The sequence below is a fragment of the Dermochelys coriacea genome, chromosome 1 (assembly GCF_009764565.3).
Source record: "Dermochelys coriacea isolate rDerCor1 chromosome 1, rDerCor1.pri.v4, whole genome shotgun sequence".
Lineage (NCBI taxonomy): Eukaryota > Metazoa > Chordata > Testudines > Dermochelyidae > Dermochelys > Dermochelys coriacea.
The window spans coordinates 2373361-2390274 of NC_050068.2; the positions used below are offsets into that span (position 1 = coordinate 2373361).

The following is a 16914-nucleotide window of genomic DNA, read 5'->3' on the forward strand; positions in this document are numbered from 1 at the left end:
AGTGATATCAAAAGTCAGGAAGTGTGCCTTCTCTGAGTCAGTACAAAACACTCTTTGTATCTGTGCAGCATTGTTAACTATTGTGCTTTTCCCCTCTCATGATAACTCAGTGCAGATATTCATCAATGCCATGAAGTGGTATGCCTCAGTCTCCCCTTCCACACAGCAGACCAGGTTTATTATGATTTCCCTTCTATGACAAGCTTTGAGCCTGTTTACAGGTGTTAGCTGAGAATCAATATCCCCATAGGGCTTCTTGTTTACTATACCTAGTATACCTAAAAACTTTTCAGACAAATCATGCATGTTACACCTTATACTCCAGTGGGGGTGCCTGGCTGAGGAGCTGGGAAATTGGCTGCAGCTTCCATGGGCCCATGTACTATTTCCTCTGCATGCTGGCTGTCACCGACCTGGTTCTGTCTACATCCATCCTGCCCAAAACGCTGAGCATCTTCTGGTTCAATTCCAGAGAGACTGATTTCGAGGCCTGCCTCACCCAGATGTACTTCCTTCACTGCTTTGTAGTGATGGAGTCTGGGTTCTTCATGGCCTTGGCTTTGGATCGCTATGTGGCCGTCTGCCATCCCCTGAGACATTCCACCATCCTGAAAAACTCCATGGTGGCCAAGATCGGCCTGGCCATGGTACTGCGTGGTGGCATGATCATACTCCACTCTTTCCTCCAGGCAAGGCAGTGGCCATATTACAGGACCAACATCATTCCCCACATGCACTGCGAACACATGGCTGTGATGAAGCTCGCCTGTGCTGACACCCAGGTCGCTAGTTACTATGGCCTCTTTATGCTATTCTTTGTGACATATATGGATGTGTTTTTTATCGCCGTGTCCTATATCCAGATCCTCAGAGCTGTCTTCAGCCTACCCACAAAGGACACCCGACTCAAGCCTTTTGGGACCTGCGGCTCCCACCTCTGTGCCATCTTAGACTTTTTGCATCCCAGCTCTCTTCTCATTCCTCACATACCATTTTGGCCGCAACATGCCCCTACATTTCCATGTTGTCATTGTCAAAGTGAATCTTCTGGTGCCCCCTGTGCTAAACCCCATCATCTATGGTGTGAGGACCAAACAGATCTGGGACAGGCTTCTCTGTTTCATGACTCATAAAGGGACTAATTTTTTCTCCTGGTGCTCTGGCTCTCAGACAGCTCAATGCAGAGCTGGCTGGTGACATGGTGCTGGGCCCTCTTCCCGGAATCTCTGAATGGATAGTTAAATAGACATTAAGCCTTTTCCTGACCTTACCCTGCTATCTCTTGCAATTTGGATGACTTGTCTGGATGTGATTTGTATCACCATGATCTATATCCAGATCCTCAGGGCCATATTCAGCCTCCCTGTTATTCCTTCACCCACCTACTTCCCTGGTCCTTCTCGCATGAACAGAGAGCAACAATACCCAAAGTCCAAAGGTGCAAATAATTCAAAGTTTTATTGGGGTGAACTTCCAGCAAGCATGATTCCAGTTTCCTTCCTTAGTGTCCCCCTTCCCAGCTCTGACATCACAGAGCCTTACCTGTGTCCCTGTTCCCATTCCCCACCCTTAGCAAAACATGATTCCAATTTCTCCCCCATTCCCTGTTCCCATTCCCCCGCTTATTTCCTCATTGACTGCAGACTATATAGAAAAAACTTGAGTTCTGCTAAGCTATACCTTAACCAATCATTTTACTGAAATTTAACTAACCAAACCTAACGTATTGTAACATGATTATTTAACCAATTATATCGCACCACCTTAATTAGTTTACATCCAGCAAAATTAATTATAGAGCAGACAGAAACAATCACAGAACCAGACAGAGACCATGCAAATAAACAATAGCGAAGTGGGAACTATAATGACAAAACAATACAGAAGTGAGGATTTCACATCCCAGCTATTGATAAGTGAGTTCTTGCCAGGCAGGATGCTGTCAAACTAAATTTCCTTTTATATTATCTAGGCTCTTCCCTTTCTCTGGAGGCGATAGGCATTATCAGGACAGGATTGTATCCTAACAGCTCAGTAGCACCTGATTTCAATGGGACTGGTTTGGGATTTGAGGAGGTGACTGGTCGCTTCCCAGCTTATGGCTGCCCCTGCTGCTTAGCCAGAGATTTTAGCTTAAGAACAGGGCCTCAGAGTGTCACAGTCAGAGAAGGGCCTTACACCGTTAGACAGTGATTTTGATTCTCTCTTTTATCCCTCTAGAACTAGCTAAGTGATAAGAATACACCTAAAAAGAAAAGGAGTACTTGTGGCACCTTCGAGACTAACAAATTTATTAGAGCATAAGCTTTCGTGAGCTACAGCTCACGTCATTGGATGCAATCCGATGACGTGAGCTGTAGCTCACGAAAGCTTATGCTCAAATAAATTTGTTAGTCTCGAAGGTGCCACAAGTACTCCTTTTCTTTTTGCGAATACAGACTAGCACGGCTGCTACTCTGAAACCTGTCAAGAATACACCTAAATTCTTAAAGACTAGGCCTTTGCAGACAGGCCTGAATATCTATATCCTAACACTCCCCACAAAGGATGCCCAGCTCAAGTCTTCTGGGACCTGCTGCTCCCACCTCTGCACCATCTTAACCTTTTACATCCTAGTTATCTTCTCGTCCCTCACTTACCATTTTGGCCACAATGTGGCATTGCAGTTCCATGTTCCCATTGCCAGTATGTACCTCCTGGTGCCCCCCATGTTAAACACCATCATCTATGGGGTGAGGACCAAAGAGAGCCGGGGCAGGGTGCTCTGGCTTTTTACTCATACACAGGACAAAAGTTTTTTTTCCTGGTGCTCTGGCTCTCAGACAGTTCCATGCAGAGCTGGCTGGTGACATGGTGCTGGGCCCTCTTCCCTGAATTGCTGAATGGACAATTAAATAGACAATTAAACACTTTCCTGACCTTACCCTGGTGTCTCAGCATGACAAACTGAGCATTCAGTCTTTGTACAGCTTTGTAACTTTTAGGGTTGCCATCATTTGAATTGATGGCAACTGGACCCCTGAGGCCCCACCTCTGCCTCGCTGATTTCCCCCAAACCCCACCCTGCTCCACAAGGTGTTGGTTCAGCCCCTTAAAAATACAGAGACTGGATGATCAAGAAGAAGCTGGGTCAGGAGAGAAGCACACAGGTGGCAGAGGGGAATCTTTGGTTGCAAGGCTGTGGCTGCAACAGAGAGGCAGACTCCAGCTAAAGGATAAGCCATGAGTTTCAGGAGGTGGCCCCTGGACACCCCAGAGGGCTCTGACAAAATCTCAAAGAATGCTCCAGGGTGGTGAGGACACAGAGGCAAGGAATGGCATACAGGTGTTGTATTATGTTTACCTGGATCTGGGTATCTCCTGTGCTGTCTAAAGTAGAGGAATTGTTTAGCAACCCCTTTTGCAAGGCCTGGGTGTGTTTGCTTTAGGAATCATGTGCCCTGAAAGAGAGAAATAGAAAACAGAATGAGTGCAAGTGGGAGTTCTGGGAAGGGTGTGCTGAAGCAATTGGAGAGTCTGGAGGAGCTGAGCCAAAACTAGTCTCAGGACCTTGGCATGCAGGTCTCCACATCCAGAGGGTGGCGCTAGAATGAAAACTGCACCCTGAGAGTGGGTGTCAAAATGTAGAGCCAGAGAAAGGGCCTGAATGCTGCTCTGACACAAAAACACATGGGTCCAGTGTGTGGGACCCAAACACACTTGTGTGTTGGGTGTCCACCTGTGGGAGCTGCTACACGGATGCTAGGGGACTGTGTGTTGAAGGGGAGTGGGGCTGGGCAGGGAGGTGTCCACAAGATGATATCTTCACCCAAATGTGGCCAATTCTCCTCTGCCCTTGGTTTTTTCCCCCGAGTACTCCAGTTCCCAGACTGATCCAGACAGAATTCCCGAAGAAAATGTTTCCTGAACCAGACAGTGCTGGTTTTGGGTCAGGGAGATGATTTGGCTCTCTCTTGAAATGTGCTCCTCAGAATGGCCTCCCTCTCTCTGCAACTTGTAATGTGCATACAATCCTAGTTGCCACTTACAAATGCGTAAGGGGTCGTTATTCCATCGATTTCAGTGGCCATTGCAGATGTAGCTCTGAGGTGTGAATCACTGCATCTGAGAGCTGATCTGGCTGGGCATGAATGCAGTGCCCATTACTCTGGTTATTAACCCAGGTAAAACTACCCTGGCCATTACCTTCAAGCAACCTGCAGTTGCAAATTGCAACTGGCATTGGTATTAACTTGCCTGGAGGGATTGCTGGGCAGGTGGCAACTTCACAGACAGAGCTGGATGCTGCACGAAAGATGTGGGCACTCACAGTGTAGCAGCTGCTGCCCTCTTCCTTTCTACAGCCTTTGTGGGGATTTTGTGGAAGCTGATTTGCTACAACGCTGCAGATCTACAGAACAATGGATACCCCAGCTCCCATTGATGGAAGCAAAATTTGGGGGCTGAGGAAGGCTGAGGAACTCTGGGCTGACATTTGCAATGCTCTTGGTCTCCAGCAGCTGGTCCATATCAAGGGGTAGCACAAGATCAGGAGACAGCATATATTGAACCCAGCAAGTGCTCTCATCAGCTGTGTCAGTTTTGGCAGCTTTCAAGCTGCGGACACATTACTAGAGTGAAAGACCAGGAATTCTGAAGTGGGCATACTGAGGAATGCCACTACAAGGCCAGTGATCCTGTTTGTGCCAAACTTTGCTGGGGCAATAAGACTGCCACTGCGCGAATATACAACCTGACCACCTTGAACACCTTTCCAGAGATCGATCTGCACAGCGCTCGGTTTGCACGGAGGCTACATTCCTTTGGGATCTGCCATGAAGATGATGATGACTGACCAGACCAGATACTGTGGAAAAGGGTCTGTTGACCCAGTAATGTGTGTGAGGATGAGGTCTGACAAACAGAAAGTGCAGGTGACATGCACTGAACAAGGAAAGTGAGAGGGCCGTTTTCAGGGGGTCAGGTGTTGCGCGTGTCATGGGGAGCAGGGAAAACACCGTTCCTTTTCCTTTGCTCTGTATCTTGGCTTTCTTTCCTTCTGTGCTACAGAGCAGAATGTCGTCTTTTTCAGGACATGGATCTATGCCTTACAAACAAATACAAAATTAGACCTCAGAAAGCTGCAATTCTATAGGTATATTAGAAGGACCCTGGACTTCAGGAAAGCAGACTTTGACTCCCTCAGGGAACAGATGGCCAGGATCCCCTGGGGGACTAACATGAAAGGGAAGGGAGTCCAGGAGAGCTGGCTGTATTTCAAGGAATCCCTGTTGAGGTTACAGGGACAAACCATCCCGATGAGTCGAAAGAATAGTAAATATGGCAGGCGACCAGCTTGGCTTAATGGTGAAATCCTAGCAGATCTTAAACATAAAAAAGAAGCTTACAAGAAGTGGAAGGTTGGACATATGACCAGGGAAGAGTATAAAAATATTGCTCGGGCATGTAGGAAAGATATCAGGAGGGCCAAATCGCACCTGGAGCTGCAGCTAGCAAGAGATGTCAAGAGTAACAAGAAGGGTTTCTTCAGGTATGTTGGCAACAAGAAGAAAGCCAAGGAAAGTGTGGGCCCCTTACTGAATGAGGGAGGCAAGCTAGTGACAGAGGATGTGGAAAAAGCTAATGTACTCAATGCTTTTTTTGCCTCTGTTTTCACTAACAAGGTCAGCTCCCAGACTGCTGTGCTGGGCATCACAAAATGGGGAAGAGATGGCCAGCCCTCTGTAGAGATAGAGGTGGTTAGGGACTATTTAGAAAAGCTGGACGTGCACAAGTCCATGGGGCCGGACGAATTGCATCCGAGAGTGCTGAGGGAATTGGCGGCTGTGATTGCAGAGCCCTTGGCCATTATCTTTGAAAACTCGTGGCGAACGGGGGAAGTCCCGGATGACTGGAAAAAGGCTAATGTAGTGCCCATCTTTAAAAAAGGGAAGAAGGAGGATCCTGGGAACTACAGGCCGGTCAGCCTCACCTCAGTCCCTGGAAAAATCATGGAGCAGGTCCTCAAAGAATCAATCCTGAAGCACTTAGAGGAGAGGAAAGTGATCAGGAACAGTCAGCATGGATTCACCAAGGGAAGGTCATGCCTGACTAATCTAATCGCCTTTTATGATGAGATTACTGGTTCTGTGGATGAAGGGAAAGCAGTGGATGTATTGTTTCTTGACTTTAGCAAAGCTTTTGACACGGTCTCCCACAGCATTCTTGTCAGCAAGTTAAGGAAGTATGGGCTGGATGAATGCACTATAAGGTGGGTAGAAAGCTGGCTAGATTGTCGGGCTCAACGGGTAGTGATCAATGGCTCCATGTCTAGTTGGCAGCCGGTGTCAAGTGGAGTGCCCCAGGGGTCGGTCCTGGGGCCCGTTTTGTTCAATATCTTCATAAATGATCTGGAGGATGGTGTGGATTGCACTCTCAGCAAATTTGCGGATGATACTAAACTGGGAGGAGTGGTAGATACGCTGGAGGGGAGGGATAGGATACAGAAGGACCTAGACAAATTGGAAGATTGGGCCAAAAGAAATCTAATGAGGTTCAATAAGGATAAGTGCAGGGTCCTGCACTTAGGATGGAAGAATCCAATGCACCGCTACAGACTAGGGACCGAATGGCTCGGCAGCAGTTCTGCGGAAAAGGACCTAGGGGTGACAGTGGACGAGAAGCTGGATATGAGTCAGCAGTGTGCCCTTGTTGCCAAGAAGGCCAATGGCATTTTGGGATGTATAAGTAGGGGCATAGCGAGCAGATCGAGGGACGTGATCGTTCCCCTCTATTCGACACTGGTGAGGCCTCATCTGGAGTACTGTGTCCAGTTTTGGGCCCCACACTACAGGAAGGATGTGGATAAATTGGAAAGAGTACAACGAAGGGCAACGAGAATGATTAGGGGTCTAGAGCACATGACTTATGAGGAGAGGCTGAGGGAGCTGGGATTGTTTAGTCTGCAGAAGAGAAGAATGAGGGGGGATTTGATAGCTGCTTTCAACTACCTGAAAGGGGGTTTCAAAGAGGATGGCTCTAGACTGTTCTCAATGGTAGCAGATGACAGAACGAGGAGTAATGGTCTCAAGTTGCAATGGGGGAGGTTTAGATTGGATATTAGGAAAAACTTTTTCACTAAGAGGGTGGTGAAACACTGGAATGCGTTACCTAGGGAGGTGGTAGAATCTCCTTCCTTAGAGGTTTTTAAGGTCAGGCTTGACAAAGCCCTGGCTAGGATGATTTAACTGGGACTTGGTCCTGCTTTGAGCAGGGGGTTGGACTAGATGACCTTCTGGGGTCCCTTCCAACCCTGATATTCTATGATTCTATTACTCTTACACGTTGTACTCCAAAGTAACACCCTGGCAACCCCAGATTCACCACTGTTATATAATTGCAACCATGCTTGTACACAATGTGTCATGTGAGGTGTCAATGGAAAAGTTATGGTTTGCTGAAGGGGATTATCCTATCTGTATTCTCATTTTTTGTAGCTGAAGTTACGAATATTGACTTTGTACCTGAATTCAAATGTGTTTGCTTTGGTGGTAATTCCCACAAGGTAGTGTACATCCAGTCTATCCAGCACATTGTAAATGGACTATGCAAGTTGGTGGGCCATCAATGAACACAGCGGGTCATGGAAGAAGCTTATCCACACCGGATGGGATTTTATGGAGATATCCTAGCTAGAACATGGGTAATGGCCCCTGTTATGACTCATTGAAACATGCAAGGGCATGTGACCAGCTCCTGTGACACTGGACTCCACCTTGTGTCTGAACATTTCAACTAACTGTGCTGGGATCTTTGTTTGGGACAGTGAAGTTCCCTCTCCATGGCAGAAGCTATAGAAGGGAGAACAGGCATCACCTGTCTTTCTCACTCCCTCCACAATGGAACTTCTGGAAACACAGCTAGAGGACAAAGACTTTGACTGGTGAAGATGAAAAGGAGAAATCCCAGTGTGTTTATGGAAGATTTGTGAACTGTTTGTACCGTCAGGATGAGACACTGCTTGATTCAAATGCTGTCTAGTTTATAGAACTCAGATGACAATTTTGCTTTATTTCTTAGCTAATCTACTTTCATCTGTATGCTATTACGTAGAATCACTTACATCTATCTTTCCCTAATTAATATCTCTATTTTCTGTTTTTTACCAAACATGATTTTTTGTTTGAAGTGTAAAGGGAAAACTGTTTATGAACAGGGGCTGGTGCATTGTCCTCTCCATATTGAGGGAGGGGCAGACTTGGTAATAATTTTACACTGGTCAGACTTCTAACCAGGACAAGATGGTACAGCTCTGAGGTCCTAGGCTTGGGATATGGGGGAAATTGGCTGCAGCCTCTTTATTATTGGTTCCTCCGTGACTGGCAAAAAACATTCATGTAACTCTGCTGCATGTTTCCTTTCCTGAGAATATTTGTGTGAGTGCAGGACCTGGAGGGGTTTGCAGCTTTTCACATTATCAATGTGTGAGAGGCGGCCCAGACTGGTATGCCAGAGGGCTCAGCGGCTCCAGTTCCAGTTCCAGGATGCACCCTGGAGACATTTGTCACAGTGGCATAGTGAGCAGTGTGAAATGCACAACTTCTTGTTCTGAGAGAGATTTGCACTTGATATACTGGTGTGGAGATTTTAAGTGAGATGTTAAGTGTGGTGGCTGGAGATCACTTTAAGAGGTTACCAGTTTGTTCCTTTCTTTTTCTTATTTCAGGAAAGGGAAGTAGGGACGGAAACACAGTAAAATGAGGGAAAACAGTGAAACGATTATGAAATTGGAACTATTCAGATTTCAGGCAGTAGAAAAATAACATAGGAGAATTTTGGAGCTCAGGCAGGGAGAGGCTGCCAGGGAAGGCTGAACACAGGAGGGCTATGGAACCAAACAAAAAGAAATTGAGGAGAAAGAGGGAGAGCAGAAACACCAATTGGACTTGCTGGAAAAGAAGAACCAGAACCCTCCCACTCCAGTGATTTCCACCTCTCCAAAAATCCACAGATGGGAACAGCTCTGTCCTGCGTACAATGAGGCAGGTGATATTGCTGAATACTTCATTACCTTTGAGATGCTGATTCATAGGATTCATTAGTATATACTTGGACTGAGGTTGTGAATGAAATAAGAGACAGACTTGTTGAAAGTCTCGCGTAAGGATAAAGGGGGTAAAAAAGAAGGGTGATGTCATGTGTGAAACAGCAGGGCAGGGAGCAGTGAGAGAGTGACTGGGGGGGAGATGTATAAGCCCTCAGCTAATTAAGGTGTGTTCCCCTGTAGACTAGGGAGGGTTGTTACAGGTTAATTGGATCACCTGTAGTCAATTAAGGCCCTGCCAGGAATTTAATAAAAAAATCCAGCTTCAGGCAGACAGCATGGTGTGATGAAGAAGAGAGGACTGGAGTTTCGAGCTGTGTTTCTGACAATTGAAAGAGCAGAGAATTGGAGGAAAGGAGACCCTTCCCCACCAGGGTAGGGAGACTCCCTCTCCCAGCATCAAGGACCGAGGGTAACCCTACCCAAGAGGGAAGAGGGTAAGAAACACACAGGGGTTGAGAGTGACTGGGGCTCAGAGTGAGGAGCAAACCCAGACCCTTTCACTGCTTCCCTCCTCTTCCACCTTCCTGGGCCACTAGCGGGGCCCTCGGCACCCCAAGAGCAGTGGCAAGGGGTGATGTCCAAATGCCCCCACCAAGAAAAGCACGGGATCTATCATACAAACATCAGCCATTTTACCACACCTGTAGGGGTCTACTACAGACCACCTAACCAGAAAGAAGAGGTGGATGAGCCTTTTCTTTTCTAAGAACTAAGAAAATCATCCAAAGAGGACTTGGTGGGTGATGGGGGACTTCAACTACTCAGACATCTGTTGGGAAAATAACACAACAGGGCACAGATAATCCAACAAGTTCTTGGAATGTATTGCAGACACTTTTCTATTTCAGAAGGTGGAGACACCTAGTAGGGTAGAGTCTGTTCTACATTTGATTTTGACAAATAGGGAGGAACTGGTTGAGAAATTGAAAGTGGAAGGTACCTTGAGTGAAAGTGATCATGAAATCATAGAGTTCATGATTCTAAGGAATGATAGGAGAGAGAAAAGCAAAATAAAGACAATGGATTTCAAGAAGGCAGACTTTAGCAAACTCACGGATTAGGTAGGTAAGATCCCATGGGAAGCAAGTCAAAGGGGAAAAACAATTGAAGACATTTGCAGTTTTTTAAAGAGAAGTTATTAAGGGCACAAGAGCAAACTACCCAAATGTGTAGGAAAGACAGGAAGTATGGCAAGAGACATCCCTGACTTAACCAGAAGATCTTCAGTGATCTAAAAATGATTTAAAAATCAGAAAAAAGTCCTACAAAAAGTGGAAACTAGGACAAGTTACACTATCACTACCAGTGCCAGTCATTATGGGGATGAATTGTTCTGAAAACCAATACTGCAGGTTAAGAAAAAAGGTTCTCCTGATCCCAAAGGACCAAGCCAGAACCAGAACCAGGGTAATACACAAATCGGATCTTACCCACAAATCACGCTATTGCCAATCCTTTAGAATCTACAATATAAAGGTTTATTCATAAAGGAAAAAGATATACATAGATGAGAACTAGAATTGGTTTAATGGAATCAATGACATACATTAATGGCAAAGTTCTTGGTTCAGGCTTGTAGCAGGGATGGAATAAATTGCAGGTTCAAATCAAGTCTCTGGAGAACATCCACAGCTGGGATGAGTCATTCAGTCCTTGGTTCAGAGTTTCAGTTTGCAGCAAGGTTTCTCCAGAAGCAAGAAACAGGATTGAAGACAAAATGGAGATGAGGCAGCTGCCTTTTATAGTCTCTTCCAGGTGGAAGGACCCCTCTTTGTTCTTACTGTGGAAAATTACAGCAGCAAGATGGCACTTGGAGTCACAGGGGCAAGTCACATGTCCATGCATGACATAGTTTGCAGGCCGACACCATTGTTTCCATGTTAGTTTAAATATTCCCAGGAAAGCTCAGATGTGGATTGGCATCTCTCAAAGTTCATTGTCGGTTAAGTGTTTTTTGATTGGGCACTTACTGAGAATTGTCCTTTTTAAAGAAGCTGACCAAATGCTTCACTGAAGCTACTTTCAATCAAAACACATTGATATACAAATACATAGCCAATATTCAAAACTTCAGCTATAAAATACACAACTACGTTTGTACAGAATTTGTTTCAAATATCTAACAGTGGTTGCAACAGTGATCTATACAGTCAAAAGTCATGTCAGTAACGTCACAACTGCCAATCTATAAAAAGGGAAATAAGGACAACCTGGGGAATTATAGAGCAGTCAGCTTAACTTCTTTACCCGGAAAGATAATGGAGCAAATAATTAAACAATCAATTTGCAAACACTTAGAAGATAATAAGGTGATAAGTAACACTCAGCATGGATTTGTCAAGAACAAATCACATCAAACCAATCTGATAGCTTTATTTGACAGGGTAAAAGCCTTGCGGATAGGGCGGAAATAGTAGATGTGGTCTATGTTGCTTTAGTAAAGCTTTTCATACTGTCTCGCATGAACTTATCATAAACAGATTAGGATGGAGCTGTTATAATGTGGGTGCAAAACTGGTTGGAAAAGCATTTCCAGAGAGTAGTTATTAGGGGTCCAAAATTATGCTGGAAGAGCATAATGAGTGAGGTCCAGTAGGGATCAGTTCTGGGTCCAGGTCTGTTCAATATCTTCATCAATTACTTAGATAATGGCATTGAGAGTACACTTATGAAGTTTGCATATGATACCAAGCTGGGAGGTGTTGCAAGTACTTTGGAGGCTCAGATTATAATTCAAAAACATCTGGACAAACTGGAGAAATGGTCTGAAGTAAATAGAATGAAATTAAATAAGGAGAAATGCAAAGTACTCCACTTAGGAAGGAACAATTAATTGCACACATACAAAATATGCAATGACTGCCTAGGAAAGGGTACTGTGGAAAGGGATCTGGAGGTCATAGTGGATCACAAGCTAAATATGAGTCAGCTGTGTAACACTGTTGCAAAAAAAAAAGGTGAACATCATTCTGCGATGTATTAGCAGGAGTGTTCTAAGCAAGACACGAGAAGTAATTCTTCTGCTCTACTCCGTGCTGATTAAGCCTCAACTGGAGTGCTGTGTCCAGTTCTGGGCACAACATTTCAGGAATTTTTTTTTCATCATATTTAAGAAATGCTTCTGAGCAACAAGGTCTTACATTCCTTAAAAACTTCCTTCCAGGCCTCTGATTCTATGATCCTATGATTCCTGATGATGAGACGATGCCCATTTTATTTGGAAACTTAATTGGTAAAGCTCTGGACATATTCAATAAAAGGGCAATTGAGGATGCTTTAGATTATTGTAAATTGAAAGAAATGTTTCTGAAACAATTTCACATCACCCCTGAAACATATAGAGTGAAATTTAGGAATCCTAAGAGGGGTACTGGTATGAGTAATGTGGAATATGTAAACAAAATCAAAAATTTGATGGGGAACTGGGTAAGGGGCAAAGGTGTTATAAGTTTTGAAGGAATGTTGGACCTTGTTGCTCAGGAGCATTTCTTAAACATATGTAAATCAATTTTTATGGGATGAAAGGGTGAAAACTGTGGATGAGATGGCTTCTCTAACTGATGATTTTCAGCAAACACAAGCATCTATTGTGAACAAACCCCAGACAGAGACATTTAGCCTCAGTAGGAAGCAGAGTTCCCATTTTTCCCTGGCAAGAAAGAGGTTGAGCGGACAGCTGGGTACTCACCTCCACAAAGCCATTCCTCTAATCCCTGACCCAAATCTCCTGTCAAAATGGAAGTGTCCAGAAGGTGCTATCATTGTAATTCCACTGATCACCTGAGGAATAAATGCCCTTTGCTGGGAGGAAGCAGGCAGCAGGTGGGTCATGTGAAAGCTGTGACCCTGAGCACAGAAGCCTCTAGGGGCTTTTCACTTATCATACTGGGTTTGTAAAATTAGCCTATGCCCAACCAGGCATGAAGCGCATAAAGGCTGTCAACATTAATTGCAGAGAACACCTTGGATGGGAAGATAAAGGGGCAGAAATTTGTGTGGTTAGGCAGAGCATAGTGCAAGAAGATGAGATAATGCTAGGACAGATTTCACAACTTTTATTAGTAGGAGGTTACAAAATCCTTGTGCCTTTGGTTAAAGTGCACATAGAAACCAAGACTTTGGAAGCTTTATTATCAGTGGGGGTAGTAGGCAATAACCCTATTGATACACTAAGTGGAAATGATTTCTTCTATGTAATTATTAAGGGGTCTGCCAGCCGCAAGAAGGAGCATTCAGCTGGGACTCCAGAGGGAAGGGGAAAAGTCTGAGGAATAGCTGAGGGAAAGGGAGAAAGTCAACTTAACTGTCCAGGTGGTTAGATGTGAGTCTTTCACAGCTGAGCAGGGGATAAATCCCACTCTAGAGAGCATAGCGGTATGTGTTCGAGAGCGGGGCCCAAAGAAGAAAACTAAGGGAGGAATAGTTAAAGAACAGGAATGTCTCTTCACTGATCACATGGGGGAGGATGTCCAGGACGGAATGGATGATTCAGCATCTGTGCACCCAGGCAACCAACCTGTGGCTCAGGCTTTGAGAGGGAACTGTGTAACTGACCTCCTGGAGAGGAGCAGTCACACAACTGCCCTCTCAGGAACAGAGAGAAGGATTTCAGAAGGTACCCTAATCCAGGTTCTGACTTTTCAGGACTTTGTTCCTGATGTGCTTGTGAAAACTATTCTGTTTCTTGAAGGCATGATATAGATCATACTGAAATGAGAGTGGTTTGTGAAAATGGTAATGACCCATCAGACAGAGGGAGGAGGTAATTCCTCGGGCTGGTAAGACACAGAAAGCAGCTGTGAAAAAGCTACGGGGAGAAGACACACCTGTTAGCCCAGAGAGCACAGGTCACAACTCTCTAGGAAAGGGGGTTGGGGAAGATCCCAGTTCTGGGAGTGGGGATCACAGGGAAAAAACAAGGCAGGGGGAAGACTTTTTGCATGGGCATAACCCTGGGTTTGGGAAGCAGCTCAACAGAGGGCTAGACAACATGCAAAGTTCCCTTATAGCCTTAGAGCCTGGCATAACAAGACTCCGAAAATGATCTTAGACTGAGATCCCTACCACAGGGGATACTGAGGAGAAAGGAAAATGAATAATTTAACACATGTTAAAGTTCAGGGAGGTGTTGAAAGACACAATGGGTATTGAACAAACCAAACTGTCCAAGCAGAAGGCGTGGTATAATAAAATTAGTTGGAAACGCCTTCCTGTGCAAAATGATTTGGTGTTATTGTTAAATTGCATGATGCAAAGTTTGTTGCTAATATTAGAACTTTCTTATAATTTATAAGAAAGAATTTGGTACTGATGGTAAATCCTATGAAAAGGTGTAACATGCATGATTTCTGGGGAAAACTTTTGGTCGTGCTAGGAATAGTAAACAAGAAGCCATATGAGGATACTGCTTCTCAGCTAACACCTTTATACAGGCTCAAAGCTTGTCAGAGCAGGGAAACCATAATAAACATGGTCAGCTCTGTTAGAGGGGGAACATAGACCATCCCACTCCTGGCATTGATGAATGTCTGTGTTGAGTTATCACCAACTGGAAAAGCACAATGGTTAACAATGCTGCACAGATACAAAGAGGTTCTCTAGTGACCCAGAGAAGGCACATTTGCTGACTTTTGAGATCACTAGGCTTCTCTATGAAGTTTTAAAAGGTACACAGAACTTTGCAAGAATACCGTGGGGAACACCACAATATTTGCAATACCTGAGAGTTGTATGGGCCAAAGCTAAAGAGGGTCTTGGGCACACTGCCTTTGCATTACTCAGTGACTAATACTCCTGCAGTAAATTAAGGAGGGTGGCGTGACATTCTGTGCCCCCAAACCAGAACCTGGCACCCTCATATTTACCATGGTTATGTGATTATGAAGTGTTTTATACAACATATGTCATGTAAACTATCAATGGGAAAGTTATAATTTTCTGAATATGATTACCCTATTTGTATGTGTGTATCATTTTTGTACCTAAAGTTATGAATATTGACTATGTACCATTTATTTGAAGTGTGTTTGCTTCTGGGTAACATCCACAATGTAGTTTACCTCCAGTCTAGCCAGCACATTCTGGATGAACCATCCAAGGTAACGCGCATTAAGAAACACAGTATGCCTTAGAAGAAGCTTACCTGATGGACATTCCTATGAATGTTCTAGCCAGGTGTAGTGAGGCAAGACTCACTGCTGTAGCACCTCCTTCTGGTTGTCCTGGGAATTAGCCCTTTTCCAGCTTTGGAGCGTCCTCTGCAGGCCGATATCTCACCTGCCCCTGGCCCCTGTGTCCCTCCTGGACACCGGTGTCTCTCTACGTCAGGGTTCTGCCCCCAGCAGTACTCACAATCCTGGGTCTTCCCACCCAGGGGAACCCCCAACCCTCTATCCCCACCTTGCCTCAGTGGCTACTGGCAGCACCATCTAGCCCCCGCTCACTGGGGCAGACTTCTGACTGTAATGGTCACTCATCATTGGCAAGGGGTAGGACCAGCTGCCGATGCCTAATCCCAGCTGCCCCTCTGCAGCCCCAGTACCTTTCTGGGCCTTTACTAAGGCCTTCAGCCTGGGGGTTTACCAGGCTGGAGCACCCAAGTTCCTCTTGCGTTCCATCAGCCAGCTGTGGGCTGACTGGGGTGTGTTCCCAGCTGTGGCCAGCTACACAGTCAGCTTCCCCGAGCTGTTCTTAATCCCTTTCCCCGCTGCAGCCCTCTCCAGGACTGCTTTAACCCTTTCAGGGCAGGAGCAGAGTGACACCCCGCTACACCAGGATATGGGTAATGGCCCCTGCTATGACTCCTCAAAGCAGCAAGGGCATGTGACCAGCTGATGTGACACTGGACTCCATCTTGTGCCTGTATTTTTCCACTAACTGTGCTGGGGCTTTGCTTGGAATAATGAATTTCCCTCCACATGGTAAAAGCTATTACGGGGGAATCAACATCATCTCTTGGCATCACTCTCCCCCATAACTCAACACCTGGAAACACCTTAGGAACAAGAACTGAACGGGGAACGTGGTCCCAGGCTGGAGAGATGTCTAGCCTGTGTATGGAAGATTGGTGGACGATTTCTTCCATCAGGGTGACACACTCCTTGTATAGAGTGTAGATTGTAATTTTGTTTATTTCTTAGGTAACTAGGTTTGATCTGTTCGATATTATTTATAATCACTTAAAATCTATCTTTCTATGTTGTTAATATTTCTGTTTTATATTTTTTTTACCTAATAATACAAAAGGGAAATCTGCTCAGGAACAGGGCCTGGTGCATTGTCGTCTCCACAATGAGGGAGGGGTGGACCAGGTACTAATCTTACACGAGTCAGGCTTTTGACTAGGGAAAGACGGTACACGTCTGTGGGCCTAGGCTGGGGAGCTGGGGGGAAGTAGCGAGAGCCTCTCTATTGTTGGTTCATGAATGGCTAATGAAAGCATTCATGTAACAGCAGCTGGGTGTGCCCCTATTTGTGTATAGCTGTGTAAGTGCAAGACCTGGAGACGACTGAAGCTTGTCAGAGCTTCCAAGTGTGAGAGGGGGCCCAGATTGGTGTGCCAGAGGGATCAGCGGTAACCCAGTTCCAGTTTGAACCCTGGGGAAATCCCTCACACCCACAGCACAAACAGGCCCTGCTAGACCGTTAATCGTTGTCCCTTTTGTCATGCAGTCAATTATTGACCAAGAGACCATGATTACGGCAGGGAAATCAGGACTCCAGGGTTCTGTCTGTCATTCTCTGTGTGACGTTGGCCAACCCACTCTCCCTGTGTATCAGTTTATCTATTTGTAAAATGGGGATATGTTCAAAGTGACTTTCCTTTGCTA

At 45.3% G+C, this 16914-nt stretch overlaps 1 protein-coding gene across 1 annotated transcript; it reads left to right on the forward strand.

The window, feature by feature from the left end:
- The first annotated feature begins 377 nt into the window (after positions 1-377).
- Positions 378-1238, forward strand: LOC119843134 (olfactory receptor 52M1-like). The gene is made up of 2 exons (XM_038372066.1): positions 378-939; positions 1171-1238. Exons 1-2 carry the CDS (start codon positions 378-380, stop codon positions 1236-1238), a joined length of 630 nt encoding a protein of 209 aa, XP_038227994.1.
- Positions 1239-16914: the final 15676 nt, after the last annotated feature.